The following is a 21,049-nucleotide window of genomic DNA, read 5'->3' on the forward strand; positions in this document are numbered from 1 at the left end:
TTCACTGTAACATTAATGAGATGCTGTAGGAGCTTAAGTCTTGTGTATATCAATTAGCCTATGGCAAAACTGGTTTCATTGCAAGTCATTTCACTTAAAGTCACAGAACCGAACATTAATGGAGACTTACTCTATTGTGTTTAAGCTTTTATAAATGTGAGGGTTTATTTGTCACATCAGCTAGCATTACCTTAACATACCACATGTACATCCTCTTGCTCAGCTTAACAGTATCTGAGACTAAATGGCTCAAAACCACCTTGTACTGAGAGCTACACTGTCATTCTCTCATTCTCAAACTCAGGTGAGTTCTCTGAGCTGGTCTCAGCAAACATGACAACTACACTGTTCATGGTAGATGAATGGCTTGGCATTTCAGTTTTAGCATCAGTTGCTGTCAGCTTGCTCAGCGTAGGTCTCTCCTACGCCTTGGGCCTGCTCCCCCAGTGGGCTGACACACGGGTCTTTGAGCCCAGACACTGCAGGACTCTGCCCTGGACTGTGAGAAATTTTCCATTGCCCCCATACGAGGCCCCTTGGAAGGGTTATTACTCTCCTAAATGTACCTGGGAGGCACATACCAGGTACATTTCTCCTGGATGCTCCCTTCATACTTTTATGACTTTAAAGACAAGGGGAGATTGGCCCAGCTCTCAAAAATCGTAAATGATAATGGTCAGCCTAAGGTTGGCAAATAATAAGCTAGCATTGGAAAGGCATAAGCTGATAGCTCTCTACTCTTTGCTACTCAAAGTGTTATTTGAAGACCAGAGGCATCAGCATATAGCGGAGCTTGTTTGGAACGCTGAGGTTCTGACCCCATCTCCCCCGCCCTACAGACTTCTGAATCAGAATTAGCATTTTCACAAGATCCCCACTCGATCTGCGATCTGTTTGCTCCTTAATATTTGAGAAGCACAGCTTTCTCTTTCCATCTCTTCTCCCACCCTCAGTTCCACCCCTTTTCCAAGACAAAGTTATATATACATATATATAGGCATGCGTATAATCAACTTACAGACATTTTTGCTTCCTGAGAAGCAGTTATTAGAGAAAGAAGAATGGGTCATAAAACCTGACATCACCTGCCTTGTATAGGAACCTAGAAGTGGGTTCAAAGATGAATTTCCAAAAAGAGCTTCAAAGTCCTCCTCCCCAGTTTACCCTTAAGCTCCAGAAAGCCTTCAAGGGTTCCAGGAGGCCCTTCCTCTTCCCTGTGCTCCCTCCTCATCCTCCCAGGCTGAGCCAGGAAGCAAGCGCCTCTGTGAGAGCCCAGCTGCAGTCCAGCGGCGCCTGGGTCTCCTCACCCTCCTTTCCCCACCAGAGGCCCTTCCATCCCCTCTTCATGCAAGCGTGGGGACCTGCTGAGTTTAAAAATCCCTGAATTATAATGAACACAGTCCCCAAAGTCATTAAGTTTTAGAATAAAAGCGATTTTATTTATAAAGTATTCACCAAGAGAAACATTAAAAAAAGTAAGCTCAGGAAATTTTACAGACAGATGTTCCTCCAATGTTTGTTTTTTTATTAGCACCTCCTGCTACAGGCTCCAACGGCAGCAAATAAGGGGAAGGCATGGGGAAACAGCTACGTTTACACCTGTAATATGAAGGCTATACCGAGAAGTCTATCATTTCACCTAAGAACTACCTCCCAGCCTCACTTCATGGTCTCCTTCTTCCCTCCTTTCTTTCCTTCCTTCTTCCTTTCTTTATGATTTAAAAATATACCCTCTGGCATTGAAGGAAATGAACAAGTTCCAGGTGATTAAGGAAGATGACTGAAGATCAGTTGCCTTGACAACTCCAGATCTTTCAGAAACTTCAGTTTATACCTTATTAAAATCTACAGCCTTAGACTTCTTTCCAACTCATCCCACTCTCCGAGAGTCCCTGATTTCCGGGGGGGTGAACAGACAGAAGTCATAATCTCCAGGATTTTGTCATCATTAAAATGAAATAGGCATCGGTGTCAATAGAAGCACTAACACCAGCATAATAGTTCAAAAAGTCTTCTTTTGAAACCTGAGGGCGATACAAGGCACAGGACAAAGAAGGAAATGGTGTCAGAATGTGAATCCTCGTAGGAGAGCATTTCATGTTCTTCCCGAATCACTTTATTTTCTGTTGAGCTTGATCTTCCCCCGGCAGTTACGCTGGGTCAGGTGAGCCAGGGTCCCTGGCTTGCCTTCTCCCTCTGAGGCGGCTCTCTGAGATGGGGCATTTACAAGGGCCGCCAGAGACCCCTCTGCCCACTGGCCAGTACAGCTCCCCCAGAGCCACCAGTTTTAGGATTAAGATAAAAATCTCTAGATTCGTACAATTCAATACAATAACCTTCAGCCACATGCGGCTTTTTAAATTTTACATTAATTAAAATTAAATATAATGAGCCCTGGCTGGTGTGGGTCAGTGGATTGAGCGCTGGCCTGCTAATCCAAGGGTTGCCAGTTCGATTCCCAGGCAGGGCACATGCCTGGGTTGTGCGCCAGGTCCCTGGTAGGAGGTGCATGAGAGGCAACCACACACTGATGCTTCTCTCCCTCCCTTTCTCCCTCCCTTCCCCTCTGTCTAAAAATAAATAAAATCTTAAAAAAATAATTTAAAAATTAAATATAATGAAAAATTGAGTTCCTCCATCACATTTTCAGCCACTCAATAGCCATTAGGTGGCTAGTGGCTGACATCTTGGAGAACACAGACGCATGACATCTCTGTCTCCACAGCAACTTCTGCGGGATAACTCTGCTCCAGATCATACTTTGTATGATCGTACTTGTGCTTGTTATTAACACTGTAGGACAGAGAAATTAATGACTAAATGAATAGATAAACACTCTTTAGGGGATGGGAGTCTAGAACAAACACATAGGTCGGGACAGAACTAGCAGATGGGGCCCGTCCCAGAGTGCCTGGGCACCCAGGAAGGAGTGCGTGACACCTGGCATTCAGCAGCAGGGCGTGGGGACTAACCAGAGGGGAGTGGCTGAAGGCAAACTCTCCCAGCTGGTCAAGTTGGCCAGCATATGTGTTGGTGCTTCACGGTGGGTCCGGGCTTTCTACAATGGGCAGTGAAGTTAAAAGCAAAGAAAACAAAGAGCACGAGTCAGCCCCTCTTTGGGGCTCCATCTCTCTCTCTTTCCTCTTAACCTCCCCTGCTGCCCCACTCCAACCCATTGAGCGACAATATCCCCCACAGTGCCAGGACCAGGACTGAGAGGCTGGGCCTTCTGGGAACTCGCTTGGCCAGCTAGACGAGAAGTCCAGCCCTGCAGGGAAAGGAATATTGGCGTCAACTTTCCAAACTCTCGTTCTTGCCTGTCAAGAGAATGGTTTTGTGGGTAATTACATTTTGTTCTTTTAAGAGTACAGTTTGAACAGGGTCTTATCATTTTCAAAGAACTTTTATCCCTGTTACTGAAGTATCACACAAGTAACATTTTTAAATGGTCCCAAAGCACCATCTGGGAAGAAGCAGGGTATGTAACATGTTAGTTAATAAGAAGAAATATATTTGTTAACGCTTTAATGCTGTTTAATACAAACCTAGATGAACTTTTTATTACAAATAGAGCTAATGTTTCAAGACATAACTTGAGGAAATTATCTTAAATCGAAACCACATTGATGGCACGGCAGAGTCTGATAATGTGAAAAAAATGACAAGGCTGGTATTATAAATTGAACTTCAGAGCTTAAAAAGTTCTCAATTTCTAGTTCTAGAAATGATGTCCAAAATATTGCCACTAGAGACAAGTTCTTGTTTTCAAGGCATGCATAGCTTACCACCAAGGGCCATGTATAGCTTTTCAAACAAAAATATTTTTAAATTTATAGGACAGACACCTTGGAAATTCTGCTTTAACCATGTTTTTTAGCATAATTTCTCTTCAATTTCAATTTTAAAATACTATCAAGATAAGATTGACATATAGGAACACCTCCTTATCTAGAAAATGGCTTGTGTTACAGTTATGCAAATAAAGCACTGTCAACTAACAAGTGGCCTGAGACTATTTTAAAGAGTATGTGGAAAGTTTTTATGACTAGCATACTGATTACATTTGTATGCAAATAAGTATGTATCTCTATGTATCTGTAAAACACATATGAATGTAGTTAGACACAGCTTTTTTACTCCTCTTTAAGTTACTAACTTAATGACCCTCTCCCTCCTTTTTTTTAGCAGAGACGAAACAAAAGTAAATTTTCACTCAAACTCTATCTAAATGAGCTCAATTAGTGAAGCTTGAATTAAAGGTAATTTACCATATTCATTTTGCAGCTTTAAAGGTAGGTAAATGGATACTGAATGATACTGCTAAATGAGATTTTAGGCATGACTAAGAATGAAACTTGTGGAACGAGGTTTTATTTCACAGTTTCCTTGGAAACTTAGGGGTGATCTGGTTTTCGTGAGGTAGTGCCTGACTTTTGACCAGGGCCTGAGTTTGCACAGCGCTTTACCCCATCCGCGTGGAAGCCCTCTGGGCTCCCCCCAGCCCTGGAAGAACCAGCCGCTCGGCCATCTGTCATTTGCTCTCGATTGCCAGTCTCCGTTCTGTTGGAAGGCTCTCTCGGAGCACAGATTAGCATCAGTTCCACAGGTGGCCTGAGCGTTTCTAGGAAACCGGCAACTCAAACCTTTCAAGTTCAAGATCATGATGTTCCCAGAATCAATACCAGTCTCTGAGGGCCACGTGTTAAGTAATGAAAAAGTAACTCAAGTCTTGAATGACAGGATTACAAACTAGATACTCCGATCTGACTTCATTCCAGGTGCTTAAGCTCTAGGTCCCTCACAGATCTGCTGGGGGGCTAGACCAGAAGGAAACTGGAGATGAACAATGGTTACATGGGCGGCCTAACGCAAAGCTGGCTGTGCCCCTGGTCCTGCTTGCCACTGGTCGGTGTTGGAAGCAAGAGTAGCAGCTGGAAACCCACAGCGCTCCCAAGCCCTCCGGTGAAACAGACATTGCTATAAAGATTTGTATAACACTCCAGGGAAGTGATAAGTAAATAATGTCCACGTATGATGCATAGGGAGAAGCATCTAGAGGAAAAGAAGCAGGCTATTACATGCTGCGATTTTCTTTCCCTGATGCGATGTGCCTTTCTGTAGTTGCAAGATCCTGTAGTAAAACCCTAGCTGCTGGTCAGCTGCTTGTGTTTTCAGTGCGTCTCAGACCTGCAAAGCAGCTTCCACCCTGTTTTGCTGAGGGATAACCCTGGCGTTGGCAAAGCAGGTGTGAGGATGAGACAAGAAGCCGTGCTCTTCTCAGAGAGGAAGAACTGTTTTACCACAACTCCCTCACCACACCTCGGAGAGGACAGAGAGGGCGCTTCTCACACAGCGATGGTCTCAGAACGCCCATCAATCACTTGTTTAGGTTTCTTTCAACAGATCACTCCTGGCGTCTGTTTTAGAACATAATTTTAGGGGATTTGCTTAGCGGAGTATTTTTTTATTCCAATAAAAGAGCTAGCTATCTCCACCAATGTCAAGCAGTTTTCACACAAGCAACTCCGAGAAGAAAACTGTGCTTAGAAGCATTGGCTTCCAACAGGATCAATTACGTGCAAATAACATTATATGACAATCTGTTAGATCTTTAGAACTTCGGCTTTTCCTTGAATCATAAACATTTCTAAAATTTGAAATACCGTTGCTACTTTCAACAAGGTCTTTATTTTAAAGAACAGCTTACAGTTTCCAGAAAAGCAAGTTTGTTGACTAATCTCAAAAACTGGAATTTGTGAGGTTTTTCATTCTATGCCCAAAAGAAGTAAGTATCACTCCAAAAAGGTGTACTGCTCAGAGGGTGTAAGCAGAATTTCATGGAGGAGGAGTAGAAGGCACCCACACACCATCCAAGGATACATTGCTTAATTTAACCTCTCCACTGGATTAATCGGTGGAACAGAAGGCACCCCTGCGAGGCCTGATGAGGGCTGAATCATTACCACTTGTACCCTTGTGGCTCAGTGAAGCATCTGCATTGGCCAAAAGAAGGGACAATTATCTACCTCCAAGAAAAGAGGGGGACACTCCTTGCCTTGTCTTGATAGATTGTCTACATTCAACAAAACATAGTTCCCCAACACTCTGCGTTATGAAAGGCCCCCCACCGCCGTCCTGGCTCCGGAAGCTGGATGAGACTCAGAGAGGGGAGGTGAAGTACCTATGCTTTCCTGCCTCCCTGATTGCTTAACAACCGCGGGCTGTTAGTTTGGTTTGAAAGCCAGTGGTTTCATTTGCATTTATTCTAGCTCATTGCTCTACCCTCATAGTCTAGACTAGAACATGCCACATGGCAGTGGCTCAATAAATGCTTATCGATGGGATGTATTTTCAACCAAAAACCATGATGTGCGCAAAGTCAATCTGCAGCCTGCTTGGAGGAGGCTGCCCGGCCTTCAAAGCTGCTATTAGGGTGTGCAACATGCCCCCACACCTGCCATCCGACCACAAAGAGCCACGCATCAGCCTCCAAAGTGCCATCTGGCTCTGGAAGCAAATCCTATCAAAGTTTGGATGTCTGTGGAAATCAGCCCCACAGGTTGACTGGAAGAATCTTCCCTTGGTTTACAATTCAGTGCAGCAGTTCTTAGAGTTCTCATCTGCATAATGAATGGAACCCAGCAGGACATGAACAGAGCTGAGTCACGGTCCCCTCCATCCTTGCCTGGGTTTCCCTTTGGGGGAGTTAGAACCCAGATTCAATGCTGATACCGGGGCTTGTTCTGACCAAACCTGACTCTCAGAATCTTTGCAAACATTGTTCCTATTTCATAAAAAGCTGCTAATTTCATCCTCTTTTCTTTTTTCTTTTTTGTTTGTTTGTGTACTTCCTATCTGGGGTCCAAGCCCAAAACGTAAGGTGTTCCCAAGGGTTGCTTTGCAAACTTTTTATTGTGTTTTATCTCCTGCCCAAATGCTTACTTTTTAAATTGCAAATGGAGTAATGTTTAAAGTGTGTACATTAAATAAACAGAAAATAGATCCAGGAAAGTGTTAACAAATGATCTTTAATGACCTTTCTCTGTTCCTCCCACCAGGCTGTGAGGTTGTGAGATCTCACTTATGGAAAGCAAGAGGGCCTCAGTGGAATCATGGCTTGTGGGTCCAGACCAACTCTGCTAGCAGGGCAGCGACTGAATGTGACCAACTACACTGTGAGGCATGGGTTATCTCAAATCTGATAGCTGTGCCCTGTGCCCCAATTAGACAGGAAGCCAACTACAACAGGGGAAGACAGCTGCAGCCTAGTCCCTGTTCAGAATCACATGCTACCTCGATGGCCCCAGTTAAGCAAGGCATGAGTCATACCCAGAATCAAAGACACAAATCTATCTAGAGCAGTCAGCTTGAAATCTGCCATGTCCAGGAAACCGGGGTCCTCTCTTCAGCCACAATGTATAAGGTGCAAGCTGCAGAAAACATGGATATGTCTTCTACACATTTCTTCATGATTGCTTCTGGGTTTCTCTATCATGTCTATATGTTTCCTCACAACACTTGGCCTCTTTGGCCCGCCAACCTCTAGAGAAGCCTAGATAAAGAATCCAATGGAAACCCAGACTTGTGTAATTAATTTCCAAAATGGCTAGCTTCTTTGGGGAGGCCCTTACCTCAAGGAAAAATGTCTATTTTCCAGCCTGTGACCAGGATGAGAGGTCAGCTTCTTGACAACCTGCAAAGCAAGGTCTTTAAAGACTGCTAAAGTTCACAGCTGAAAACACCTATTCTCACAATTTTTAGGTCAGTGTCTATCCTGATCTCAACGTCCAAGTCTGAGAAATGAAAAGAATGAAACAAATGAATTCATATAAAACATGGTGTATGTTCGAATCCTCAATCCAGAGTCACTTAAATATGTAAGATCATAAAGGGTACCATTATTCCAACCCATGTCCCCAAACCAGAGGATGAGAGCAGCCAGGGACAGAGGTGCCAAGAAGAGGGGCTGTCCCTGAGGAGCAAGGCAGAGCTGTCATTACGTCCAGCACCTCAGCCAGAGGGCTGGCTAGTCCCTGCGCGTTTCTCTCTGGCCCCAACCCAGAGCACCAGAGCTAGAGCTGTAGTTTCAACATCTATTTTCCAGTAGCTTGGGCTGCCTTGGCTTACAAGACTTCCCTAGGGATATTCTCACACACTAACAATATGAATCCAAGGCTTAGAGCTGGGAGGAGAATGCTTTCAGCCATGAAGTATCAAGATGGACAGTGTGCTCTGGAGTGTGCCTGTGACCCTATCTATGTCACACTGACCTCCTTGTGCTGGCAAGGGCTTCAACACCACTGGCCAACTGCAAGGAGCAGAGAAAGGAACATGCCACCAGGTGTAGGCTCAGGGGTATGGTCCGCCCACTCACAGGACAAGACGTCCCACGGGAGATCGGGGAGCACAGCCCAGCCTCAGGCTTCAACCACAAAAACACTTTGAACCGTTCTGCTCTGCTGTTCAAGGAAACAGCCTCCAGTCTCACCCCAGCCTTTAAAATGATCCTAAAATGCCATTTAAATCTGTTTACAAAACAGAGGCTTCCCTAAGCTTTGAGCAGAGAAAGTCAAGATTTAGTGGTAGAAGTGCAGACCAACGCGTGGTCTCCTTCCAGTCTCCAAATTGGCACTGAAGCACTTAAATATTTAGAGTCAGAAAGACGGATAAATTCTCCCACCTAGAAATGAGCCGTCTGAAAGGAGGTGAAGAAAGACTGTGGTTGCATGGAGGGGAATTATAATTAAAATATCCCAACTTTCATTACTGGCCAAAGAAGACATCTCATGTGTATTAGACACCTGTGCATAATCAGCCTGGCTCGAAGACCTTTACAGATCTACTTCAATTAATTTCTATTTTAGATCCAAGGAAACAGGCTCAGAGAAGTCGAATCACAATAAACCACTTAGTGTCTTTATTTCTGCCCTAGAAAATGCTGTTGACATGGAAGAAACACTGGGATGCACATGAACTCAAATATGATCTGGGTTTGGGGCTGATGTTTAACTATTTGGAGCCACGTGGCTGTACCCAAGGCCTTGGTTACCAGTTCCTACAGTTAGAGCTTCCAGGCGGTCCTCATCATGATGATGAAATATACATCGGTGTCGATGGACGCACTCACCCCCGCGTAGTAGTTCATAAACTCCTCAGGGGTCACCTGCAGGGGAGAGGTTAGAAACAAACACGAAACTTTGCTTCTCACCGTTCAGTGGGGCCCACCTGCAGGACCTGTAAGTGAAAAGGAGATTTCCATCAAGGGAGCGTTCTAGTGACGGCAGCTGAGGAATAGATCTCAAGGAAGGAAAAAGTGAAGGCGAGCTTGGAGGGGACAGGTGGCCCAAGGAAAGAGAGGAAGAAAATCTTGAGAATTTCCAAACTGGTAACAAAAGTGGAAAGGGAGATACAGATTTTCTCCTTCTGTAAAAGCCGAGCCCATCTGTGCGGAGAAGTGAGGCTGAAACTCAGAATAAGAATCGAGAGCTTTTAACCGTAGTTAATACTGTCTTTCCGTGACATATCAGGAATGACATCCCATGTCCCTGGTTCAGGGAGAAGAATGTGTTACCTTTCAAAAAATGGAGTTCTGTCCTGTGGGTAAAGAAACAGATTTCTTGTTAACCATTTCATGGTGTCATGTTTTTTAAAGATACAGGTTACTTGTTCAAGGCTCAAAATCAGTTAAAAAAAAAAAAAAAAGTGCCGCATGTTTCATGCCTCCCCACTGCCCAGGGTGGGGGGAGAGGTTTCTCTATCCTATGCCTATAACTGCCCCTTAGGAATATCAACTGATGTTTTTACCTATGCTAGGATTTTACATCACTTTCTTTGTAATAGTTGTAGGCGAAGCCTGCACTCCGACCGCACTGGCTGATTTGGAGAAAAGAACTGGCCCCCTGTTTGGTGTCTGCAACCAGTCGATTCAGCCCAAGGTGAAGCCCTGCTTATACGGAAGACACAGACTCAGTAATGGTGGCTGTTTGAGAAATTTATGGCTCTCTAATTAGCCTCGAATTTAAGTGCCATGAAGGATTAAAAAGGTTGCAAATAGCGAAGTCCATTAAAAATTCAAAACCCTTTCGTACCCCATAACAGCAAACTCCTCTCCTTCCAAGTACCCACCTATCTCTTCCAAGAATCGTATGAGCTGATTGACCCACTTACCGTGTTGCTGAAAGTATAAGTAAACAGAGAAAAAAGTTAGAGGGTCCGGTTCTCTCTCTGTACCGCCTCCCAGCCCCAACCCTCCAAAGTAATAAAAAGCAGTAGGAAGAAAGGCATTGGACTGAATTAATAGTTACACTGTGTTTATAAATGGTCTTGGAAGTTGAAATAAATAATATATGTGCATAGATTTTTATTAAAATTAGAAGACCATTAATGTCCCCCTTTCTTGAATGCTTTTATTCTTGTCCTTTGCATTCTGCACTTACACAGCCTTAAACCCCACCTCTAAGTCAGACTACCTAAAGCCAGAAGTCAGAGCTAACAGATAGAATCATTTCCAGAAAGGCCATCAGTTACTCTTAGAGAAGTGCCTGCTTGCTTCCTGAGACTCAGCTTATACTGGGAATGGCCTGAACCACAAATTCTGTGATTTGCCCCATTAGGCGGCCCTCATTTTAGTCAATTACTTCTCGGTAGTAATAGCTATGACTAATTAATTAATTTTTTTTGGCATTAGAAAAAAATGAGAGAATGGACATCCCTTCTTTTGCAGGCCTCTTGGCTATGGTACACTTAAGGGACAGGGTGGATGCTATACCAAGGAGAAGATCCCCAAAGGGAACAACACAGAACAACAGAAATATCTGAGCCATGACACAGAAGACAGTCCCCTGTTTCTCAGCTCCAGCCTGATTAGAAAAATCATAAAATAAGTTTGGGGTATCTACATACAGTCTGTAATATGCTTTAAGTATTTTTAATGAGCAAAAAAATCTCCTCTATTGGGATAAACTTACATTCCGGCAAAGGCTAACATAATTCTAAGAGATTTTTTTTAATATTTATAATTACAGCATACACACATGTAAATTTCAAAACCTAGACATTTTTTAAAAAGGAGCAGCGGAGGCCTCCGCCAGCCGGGGAGGACGGCCTGGGCCGCCCGCCGCTTGGTTGCTGTCACCTCTCCGCCCAGCGGCTCTGGCGCCGGGCTGCTCTGGACGCCGAGGGCGGCGTGTGCCGGCAGGACCCGCGACGCCCGGTTCCGCAGCTGCTGCAAACCTGAGTAGCTTCGGGCTAGGTGACAGCTAAGCCTCAATTGTTGAAAGTTCACGCATTTGAACATCAATCTTGGCTAAGCAATGTGCTAGCTTTTTTGTCTTATTCTAAAGTCTGTCTTATTGGGGATACAGACTACATTTTTTAAGCGTAAGTGAGAGCACGGGCTTTAAGTGTAGCTATCGCTTCACCACAGGAAGTCTTGATACCTCAAACAGCTCAATTTGAAAGATATAAATTAAGGGCTAATTATTCTCTTTAAGAAGAATTTACATGGAGGTTTTTACATTGACAGGTCCTTGCGTGTTTAAAATATGACTCAACGTACAAAAGTTTAAGTCACACATCCCTTTTCAGAAACATTTTCATTATGTCCCTTCAATGAGATATCTCAGTGAAGCCCTTAACACAATGCCCAACAGGTAGTGAGTGCTCAGTAGACAGCCCCCAGATCCCTAATTATGTTAAATGAGAGTAATGTGTATGTTATATTTAATAATTAAATACAGGCACTTTTGAATCTTTTAGAGGCCAAAATCTCAAATATGAACCTGAATAAAAGCCATCTAGGGTACTTATTAAAACTGTAAATCCTTGAGCTCCACATGCCCCCAAATCAGATTCTGTAGTTTTGCCACGCAGACAGAAATTTGCATTATTGATACAAACCCCGACGATGATCACACAAAGTCAGAGTTGGGTATCAGTACGGAGTCTGTGATACTCAGGTGATAGTAAGTGCTGTACTTGCTAAAAACCCCAATGACGTTTATGAGCTTACTGTGGCATTTTAAGATAAATGTCAAAAGGGACAGGAGTGGGAACTTTAAATCAGCTGAATCACAACAACTGGCTATGTCTACTTGGGTTAAAGCGAAGGGCAGCTGAGGTTTCCCCTGGCAACGAGGAGGAACCACCTGCAGAGGGGAGGTGAATGCACTCTGGGGTCCCATGCAGAGCTGGGCTAATCTGGGGAAATGGCAGTTGATATTTTTCCACTGCCATCTCACAGATCAAAGGCTAGCCACATTGGACGGTTCTGTTACTGCTGTCCCTAGGCATCTGGCTGCTGCTCTACGGAATTGAGGACCTCCCCGCCCCCAACTTTTTAAAAATCTATCTCTGTGACCCCTTCAGTCTAAAGCGGAGGGTATTTTTCTGTCCCTGGTAGGAAAATGTCAGTAGAAATAAAAGAAAAGTACCTATACCACTCACCCTTTGTTGATAGGACGCACCATGAAGATTTATGGGAAAAGATGAGGGTAATTCCCTTCAGAAGGGGAAGACTTGTTTCCTCTTCCTATCGCAGCCATCTCCTCCTCCCACCCATTGTCCCACTAATCTGTCCTGTGTGCCACAGGGACGGGGTGGCCTCCCCAGCTGGCGGCTGCTGCTGACTATTAGCCTAGGAGAGAACTCCCCCTCACCGCAGCCTTCAGGCACCTCAGGTCACGTACAGCTGTGGATGAGACACAGGACATTTGCATCTCAGCCTGAACATAGCTACGGAGATTCCTAACCCTACTGAGCTACGCATTTGTAACTTGAAGATAGCAGTTAACGGAGAAGGGGAGGTGGCTTGTCTTTTTCTTTCTTTGTCTCCTTAAACATTTTTATTGAATCGATTGGGGCAAAATAGGTTAATAAAATTATGTAGGTTTCAGTGTACAATTCTACAGCACATCATCTGTAAAATGTATTGTGTGTTCATCGCCCAAGGTCAAGTCTCCTTCCATCACCACCTCCCCCCCATACCCTCTTCTCCCTCCCCCCATCTCTCATTCGCTCTGGTATCACCACGCTGCTGTCAGTGTCTATGACGTTCATTTCTCAGCCAGCCCCCCAACTCCCCTCCCTCAGACAGCTGTCAGTCCGTTCTCTACCTATGTGTCTGTCTCTTTTGTTTATTAGTTTACTTTGTTCATTAGATTCCACGTAGAAGTGAAGTTGTATGGGCTTTGTCTTTCTCTGACTGGCTTATTTCACTCAGCTTTAAGCGTACTGTACTTTTAACATGGAAGTTGATCTCAAAGCCTGCTAAAGATTAAATCAGGGTAAATGCTGTTATCTGACACTCTTTTCACTGAAAGCTTCCCTTAAATGGCATTTCCGCAAAGTGTGACGACAAATGAGAATGTGTGTAAAAGGCACAGCAGTGCCCTGAAATACCTTGTGTATCATGCTCCAAAAATCGGAATTGTGGTCTCATTTGGAAGTTAAATATTTTTATTATAGCCTAATTTGTTGGAAAATGGCTAGCTGTGTATGGTAAATATGGTTACCGTGAAATGGAATGTTTAATCAAAATATCACATTCTCCAGGTGTGGGTATTTAGCGCTTCATGGATCCCCTACTGATACATCTGTGTGCACACACACACACACACACACACATTTTTTTACTTTATTTCTCAACTTTTTAGGTAGTCACTAAGGAAATGTTTTCTTCTCTTCTGTAGGTAACAACTGTAATATAAGTATTTTTAAGGCTTTGAACCTACTTCCTATTTCTCTGCAGTTACAAATTGGATAGAAGAAATTTCCCTTGGATTAGCCTCTTTTACTTACCAGTCCATCTTTGTCATAGGGCGAGTCAAAGTTATCCAGAAATTTCCTGAACACTTGCTCCTCAGTCCATTCTCCGTTCTGGTACTTGGGATGGTGCTTTGCGTTGTACACCTCGCGGAGGTCTTCAATTGTGATGACACCATCTCCAGTCTTGTCTAACTTTCTGAAAGCTTGCATAATTACCTCTTTTCTGGCTCTGGACATTGGAGGCTATAAAAAGAGGTGGAAAAAAATCCACAAAGACACATGCAACCAAATGAGCCATTTTGTATGATACGTGATAAAACATCTCATTCTCCTCAATGATGTGCAATGGTTTGTGCACCATTAGTGACATGCACCACGGTGGCCCCCTAGTCCCTATGGTGACGACATCTGTGCTCCAACTCCTGCCCATCATGTTCACAGGGCACTAACAGAGAGCCAGTCCAAACCACGTGAAAGATAAACTCAGCAGACATGCTGATTTACAGAGCCCCTTACCCTTAAAGTGAGAAGAAATTCATTGAAGTCAATTGTTCCATTTCCATCTTTATCAAACCTCCGGAAAAGCTCTTCTGCCTCTTCCTTTTCCATGACCACGGCATAATCATTTAACCCTTTCACGAATTCTTTGAAATCAAGACTTCGGTTGTTATTGTCATCCATGATTCGAAACACTCTGAAGAAAACACAACACACACACAAAAGAAGAAGAAGCCCACAAAGAACGAGGTTAAGCATAAAGATTTAAAAACCAAACCACTCTCAGCATTTTTCAAAGTAAAATACAAAAGTCTTAGATTGTTCTCTGAACCTTCCCCCTGAAATTGGAGACCCTCTTTCCAGCATGTCATAAAAGAAAATGAACCTTTAAAAAACATGCACTGTGTAATCCCAACTAAAAAACATTTTGGCAACGCTATAAAAACAGCAAAAAGATGGGACGGGGAGGCGAGAGAATAGGTGAGGCCTGGGGGGGATTCTAGGGCGATGAAACTACTCTGCACGATACTATAGCAGTGGGTACAGGACATTAGGCATTTGCTAAAGCCAAAAAAAAATTTACAGCCCAAAGACTAATCATTAACGTCAACAATTTTTTTAAAATTATTTAGAAGGTCCGGAGATCCCAGGAAGGAACGCAGACTGTGACAAGTGAATCTAACTGTACTACAGGAGCTTAAAACAGCCTCACTAAAAGGGGATGGGGGGTGACGGTACTGACAAGTGACTTAGGAAATGAGTCAAATCAGTAAAACTGAAGGCCAAAGGAGCTGCACACCAGCACTGCACGCTAGGTGGCAAAGGTATTTCCCATGGAGATGCGTTAACTATTCTGATATTGCTATTCAGCTATATTGGAATTGATCAGTTAAGTAAATGGAGAGCAGCAGGTGGGAGCCAGGCTTCTCGCTGTTGGAATGGGGGGGACTAACAGATAACCTGGGGAGGAGGCTAGAGCGTGTGGTAATGGATTAGAGTCGGAGACATCAGTATGAACTCAAGTTCAGCCTAATATAAACACCGATGATTACATATAAAAACCTCTGTCGGTATATGTATACATCTCCAGGTTGAGAGGACCTAGAAGCAACACCCCAGTGACAGCAAACACATCTAGCAGCTAGATCTTGGTTTCTAATACAGTTCTCCAATAAGAGGAACTAGGCTTCTTGGAGAAATTGCTGACTCTAAGGTTGGGGCAGAAAATATGTGGGGTAAACTCTGAGCATCTTGTCCCAGAAAGAAAATGCTCAAAACAAACCAGCAAGCAAGCAAACCCTTGCATTGATGGGGATACATCAGCAGGACACAGGGGCCAAGCGGATGAACTCCCAAGGCCAAAACCGGGATGACTTGAGCAACAGAATAAAGCAGAGTTGGATTATAGCCTGAAGTATAAAGTAAAAATACCCATGCCCCATATTGGTTTAAATAAATGATTAAATAAATAAATGGGGGAGAAGAGATAGATTTCTCTTTTTTTCTCTATTTTTTAATTATATTTTATTGATTATGTTATTACAGTTGTCCTGATTTTTCCCCGATGGCCCCCTCTACCCAGCACCCCCTACTCCCTCAGGCACTCCCCCCACCATTGTTCATGTCCATGGGTCATGCGTATAAGTTCTTTGGCTGCTCCGTTTCCTATACCATACTTTACATCCCCATGGCTATTCTGTAACTTCTTAATCCCCTCACTTCTTCACACAGTATCCTATACACCCCTCCCATCTGGCAACCATCAAAATGCTCTCCATATCCATGATTCTGTCTCTGTTCTTGTTTGCTTAGTTTGGTTTTCAGATTCAATTGTTGATAGATACATATTTTTTGCCATTTTATAGTTCATAGTTTTGATCTTTTTCTAAAATTGGTTGCTCTAACATTTCATATAATAATGGTTTGATGATAATGAACTTTAGTTTTTTCTTGTCTGGGAAGCTGCTTATCTGCCCTTTGATTCTAAATGATGGTTTTGCTGGGTAGAGTATTCTTGGCTGTAGGTCCCTGCTTTTCATGACTGTAAATATTTCTTGACAATCTTTTCTAGCCCACAAAGTTGGTTTTTTTTTTCCTTTTGAGAAATCAGCTGACAGTCTTATGGGAACTTCCCTGTAGGCAAATGGCTGCTTCTCTCTTTCTGCTTTGAAGACACTCTCTTTATCTTTAACCTTTGATGTTTTAATTATGATGTGTTTTAGAGTGGGCCTCTTTGCATCCATCTTGTTTGGGACTCTGCTTCCTGGATTTGAATGTTTATTTCCTTGCCAAATTAGGGAAGTTCTCTTTCATTATTTTTTCAGATAGACTGCCAATTTCTTACTCTTTCTCTTCTCCTTCTGGCACCTCTGTGATGCAAATGTTGGACCTCTTGAAGTTGTCACAGAAGCTGCTTACACTACCCTCATTCTTTTGGATTTTTTTCCTTCTTGTTGTTCGTATTGGTTTGTTGTTTTGTTTTTTTTTTCCTTCCTTATGTTCCAAATAATTGAATTCATTCTTGGCCTCATCCACTCTACTGTTGTTTCCCTATAAATTGTTCTTTATTTGAATTAGTACATCCTTCATTTCTCACTGGATTTTTTTATGCTGTTGAAGTCCTTGTTAAGTTTTTTGAGCATCCTTATAACCAGTATTTTGAACTCTGCATCTGATAGATTGCTTATCTCCATTTTGTTGAGCTCTTTTTCTGGAGTTTTGATCTTTTCTTTTATTTGGGCCACGTTTCTTTTTCTCCTCATTTTGGCAGCCTCTCTGTGTTTGTTTCTATGTATTAGGTAGCGCTGCTTTGACTCTGCATCTTGGTTTTGTGGTATAATGTAGGTGTCCTGTAGGGTCTAGTGGCACAGCCTCCCCTATCACTCAAACTGGGTATTCGAGGTGCACCCTTTGTGTGGGCTGAGTACACCCTCTTCTTGTAGTTGAGCCTTGGTTGCTTTTGGCAAGTCCAGACAGAGATTCACCCAGGCCAGTCAGTGCAAGGATTGGCTGTGACCACTGACCACCAACCTCCTCTATCTGTGGAGGATCAGCTGTGCACGTAGAAGGTGGTGGTGCTCCAGTGTGGTCTGTAGCTGTCCACTGGGTGAGCTGGCCCTGGGGTATCCCTGCTAGTGCAGGGCAAAGTCAGCCCCTGCCTGTGTTTTGTCCGGGGCCACTCTGCCTGAGCTGTAAAGCAATCTGAGATGGCTGCTAGTTGTGCTGGGCTTGGAGATTTCCAGGCAAAGCCAAGCTGTGAATCTAGGTGGGCTGATGCTAGTGCCAGGCCTAGAGTTCATTGATGCCAACTGTTGCTTATTTGAGAGGATTTAGGTAGTTGTGAAGCATGAGCAAGACCAGCCATTCATATGGAAAAGCTGTTTGGGTGGAGCCATAAGCTGGGTGGAGAAGAGTCTCTGAGGACCTCCTAGGGGGAGTCAAACAGTGTTAGCCAGGTTGGTGGAGTCTCACACATGGCAACAGCTTGCTGACTCTGTGGGGGAGGATTTAGAAAAGAAACAATGGCTTCTGCTCGCCTTGATGTCAGACACTTCAGTTCCTCCTTTTATACCACTGCTGACTTTCAAGCTGCTACCCCAGTGCTGGAGCTCAGAGGGAATGAGTCTGAGTAGGTGAGTCCTTGTATATGTTCTTTAAAAGGAAATTGCTTGGGGCTCCAGAAGTTTCTTCCACTGACTCAATCCTTGCTGGTTTTTGCATCCAGAAGTTATGGGGACTTATCTTCCTGGCATTGGAACCCTGGGCTGGGGGGCCTCATGTGGGTCTGGGACTCCTCACTCCCAAGATATCCCTCCCAAATTTTTATCCGCCACACAGCCTGTTCAGTGTCTGCATCCCTCCTACCTGTCTGGATGGATGTGGTTTCTTTAATTCTATAGTTGTCAGACTTCCATTCAACTTGATTTCTGACAGCTCTGAGTGGCAGCTGTTCTATATTTTAGTTGTAATTTTGATGTGGTTGTGGGAGGTGGCGAGCGTCGTCTGCCTATGCCGCCATCTTGACAATAAGTGAGACAGATTTCTCTTATAGAAGAATTCCAGATATATTATGTTCATACTATGCCCTCAAGGAGGGAAAGCATATTCCTAACTCCCTGCATTTTAGTGGCTTTGCATAGAGACTTCTTTGCAAAAAGAGGGGGTGAGTAACTTCACATTGGAAGCCAGACAAAACCCTGTCTCAGGCATGTGATCAAGGTCAACATCAATAGTGAGAAATCATGCTGACAGTATGCCTCTTAGATATGATGCTATGAAAGTGGTACTTCCCTCCTGTGGTCTCCAAAAAACATAACTGCAGCCTAATCATGAGGGGGCAAAAAGGAGGAAGGAACCTCTACCTGAGTTGGGAAAAGATTCGAGAAAGGGTAAGACCAGTTAAGGGGAGGAGACAGAGGCCACATTCCAGCAAAAGGCCAAGAGTGAGACAGTGTCTGCTCACAAGAGGCTAGTTCGTGGGGAAGCGGCTGCAAGGGGCGATGGGGGAGATGGGGTCGGCTGCAGGAGGGATGGGACCGAACGGCCCAGGGGTGTTCCCGCGGGATCTGCACCACACACAGTGATGCGAACACAGGATGAAAGAGGTGAGGGTTGCAGTGATACGACATGGAAGGGAAGAGGGCTGGTCTGCCCGCTGCACGGTGACAGCCTGGCCCCAGGGCTGCACGCCCACAGCCTGGGCTCCAGCAGGGCTGGGGTTAGTCGGAGGATTCAGGACTGTTGGCAATGACATCCCCGATGCTCAGTACGTGCCTAGCTGGAAGGGGAGCCTTCCACAGCCTCCAGATGTAAGGCTGGGCTTCCCTGCCGCCGCCCCCTGTACCCTTCTGACCTGCGCCCTCTCACACTGCAGAGAGTCCTGTTTCTGTGACCCTCGGCCTCCTTGTCTAAACTCCTCACGTGCCGGGGAGAGGCCCACTCACCCACACGTCCCCGTGGGCGGCACGCAGTCAGAGAGGCCTACAGCGTCTCTGCCCTCGGGCTTCTCCGTCCTGAGGGCTACCCACCCTGCCAGGGGGCAGAGCCCAGCACCTGCAGAGCTGGGGGACCCCACGGGCCGGGAGCCGTTCAATATCCGGCAGGCAATTCCAGCGCCCCCCGGAAGGCGGGAACACATGACTGCCTGAGAGCGAAACTGCAAATTCTGCAGTCGTGTCTAAATCACTGTCCCTTCCTCCCCTCTCCGAGCCCCTACTGCCACAGCTTCAGGGAACGTCTCTCCTTGTCCTGCCCAGTGTCTCTAGTCCCTTCACCTCAAGTCTCCCAGCAGCTGCACTGTCTTGTAGCAGACATGGCCCCTTTCAAATCTGGGACAAAGAACCAAAAATGGTCACAAGAGACCTCAGAGAACAATTCTTCCAAACCCTGTCCTGACCACTGAGGCACTGAGAGCCCAGGAGGTCACACTAGTATCAGCCCCACCAGGCTGCGCCCTGCCTCTCTCCTCCACGCTCCTGCCACCCCGGAGCCCGCGTCCTACCTGCCAAGTCCTTTGATGCCCGCAGAGCCCCTGGCCAGGCACTGCAGCCGCAGTCTTTCGATGGGGTCGGTGGCCGTGGTGAGCTTTTTTTTGGCCTGGATCGCCATCTCTCGGTCATGGCGCGCTGTCCCCGCCATCTGAGAAGAAACCCACAGCCTGTTAGGAGAGTGCAGGCCTCGTCGCCTGCCTCTGGCGGGCCAGCGGGGCGGCAGCCTCCTCGACAAGAAGGACATTCATGGCACACCCTATCATCGCTTCCCGAGGGCAGCCGCAAACCCCCGGCACTCCTCGCGTTCAGGTCCACCAGCTGTGTGCCGCCGTAGCTAGGACCTAACTCCCTAGTCCCTAGAACATCTGAGTTCTCCAGCCCGGACAACAGCGTCACACAGGCCGCCGGTCCTCAGCTGGCATGCATCATAAAGCGGCCCCATGCCTCTGAACGCTTTTTGAGCCAAATTTCTAGGCTTTATTCTTTTATTTAGAATTTCCTTTTTTCCCTCTGACTCCACGTTTAATAGTCTCCCTTTTGGTCCAATCATTAATTTTTGTTGCTTCTGTCTTCACTGAGATTCTCAACACTTGGGCCTCGATGAGTCCTACCAGTGTTCTTTCCTTGGAGAACAGGTTAATGTCCATTGAACACTGAACTGGGTTCTCAGGACAGAAAAAAAGGTAAATACACACTCCCTCTTTCCTGACAAACAGATTTATCTTTTTTCCTACAGTTTGGCTTGTGTGTTTTAAATATTCAGAAACAGGAGAGAGGGTAGGCATGGTCAAGCACTGACTTTCGGGAGGTCCGTGAGCAGCGAACCACCTCCCGCCAGGGCCCCTGCGTTCCGAGAACCTGCACAACAGTGGGGACACGGGACTGGGAACCTGGAGACCCGATTCTAGTCCTGACTCATCAAAAGGCTCCCAGTCACGAACCTCGGGCCCTCCAGTTCCTACTCCCCTGTTAAATAGAAGGACACGATTAGGTGATCTTTAAGTTTCACTCCGGCCCCCCAAATCACTAATCTTCATATGGGCCTGCTCCCCCAGTAAAAGGAACATTCTATATATTACTCTTTCATGTGAGTTGTGAATGAAAAGAGCAAGACAGCTTGATGGCTATACAAAGAACGGCATTTAACGTGCAGCAAAATGGTGTTAGAATGGATCCACCCTTTGACTCAAGCTCTCCCCCTGCTGGCCAAATGCTGGCACTTCCCCTGAGAGCCACCTTGGAATGGGATACAGACTTGCACCCTCTAAGGCTGCTCCCCTCCCAATCAACCCATAAGG

At 45.2% G+C, this 21,049-nt stretch overlaps 1 protein-coding gene across 1 annotated transcript; it reads right to left on the minus strand.

The window, feature by feature from the left end:
* Positions 1-9,061: 9,061 nt before the first annotated feature.
* Positions 9,062-19,899, minus strand: CAPSL (calcyphosine like). Its single transcript, XM_054584012.1, has 4 exons — positions 19,763-19,899; positions 14,281-14,458; positions 13,798-14,007; positions 9,062-9,163 (listed from the first exon to the last, which is right to left on the minus strand). Exons 1-4 carry the CDS (start codon positions 19,897-19,899, stop codon positions 9,062-9,064), a joined length of 627 nt encoding a protein of 208 aa, XP_054439987.1.
* Positions 19,900-21,049: the final 1,150 nt, after the last annotated feature.

This window comes from Pteronotus mesoamericanus, unplaced genomic scaffold, assembly GCF_021234165.1.
Source record: "Pteronotus mesoamericanus isolate MK-2021 breed Mesoamerican mustached bat unplaced genomic scaffold, CSHL_Meso_final contig_75, whole genome shotgun sequence".
Lineage (NCBI taxonomy): Eukaryota > Metazoa > Chordata > Mammalia > Chiroptera > Mormoopidae > Pteronotus > Pteronotus mesoamericanus.

Bases quoted from the DNA above. Each gene is read 5' to 3' on its own strand.
- CAPSL (XM_054584012.1), bottom strand. From the start codon at position 19,899: ATGGCGGGGACAGCGCGCCATGACCGAGAGATGGCGATCCAGGCCAAA. The intron at 14,459-19,762 runs GTAGGACGCGGG...TGTTTTCTTCAG, and splicing joins GGCATCAAAGGACTTGGCAG to AGTGTTTCGAATCATGGATG. The intron at 9,164-13,797 runs GTAAGTAAAAGA...TCTCCCCTGCAG, and splicing joins CCTATGACAAAGATGGACTG to GTGACCCCTGAGGAGTTTAT.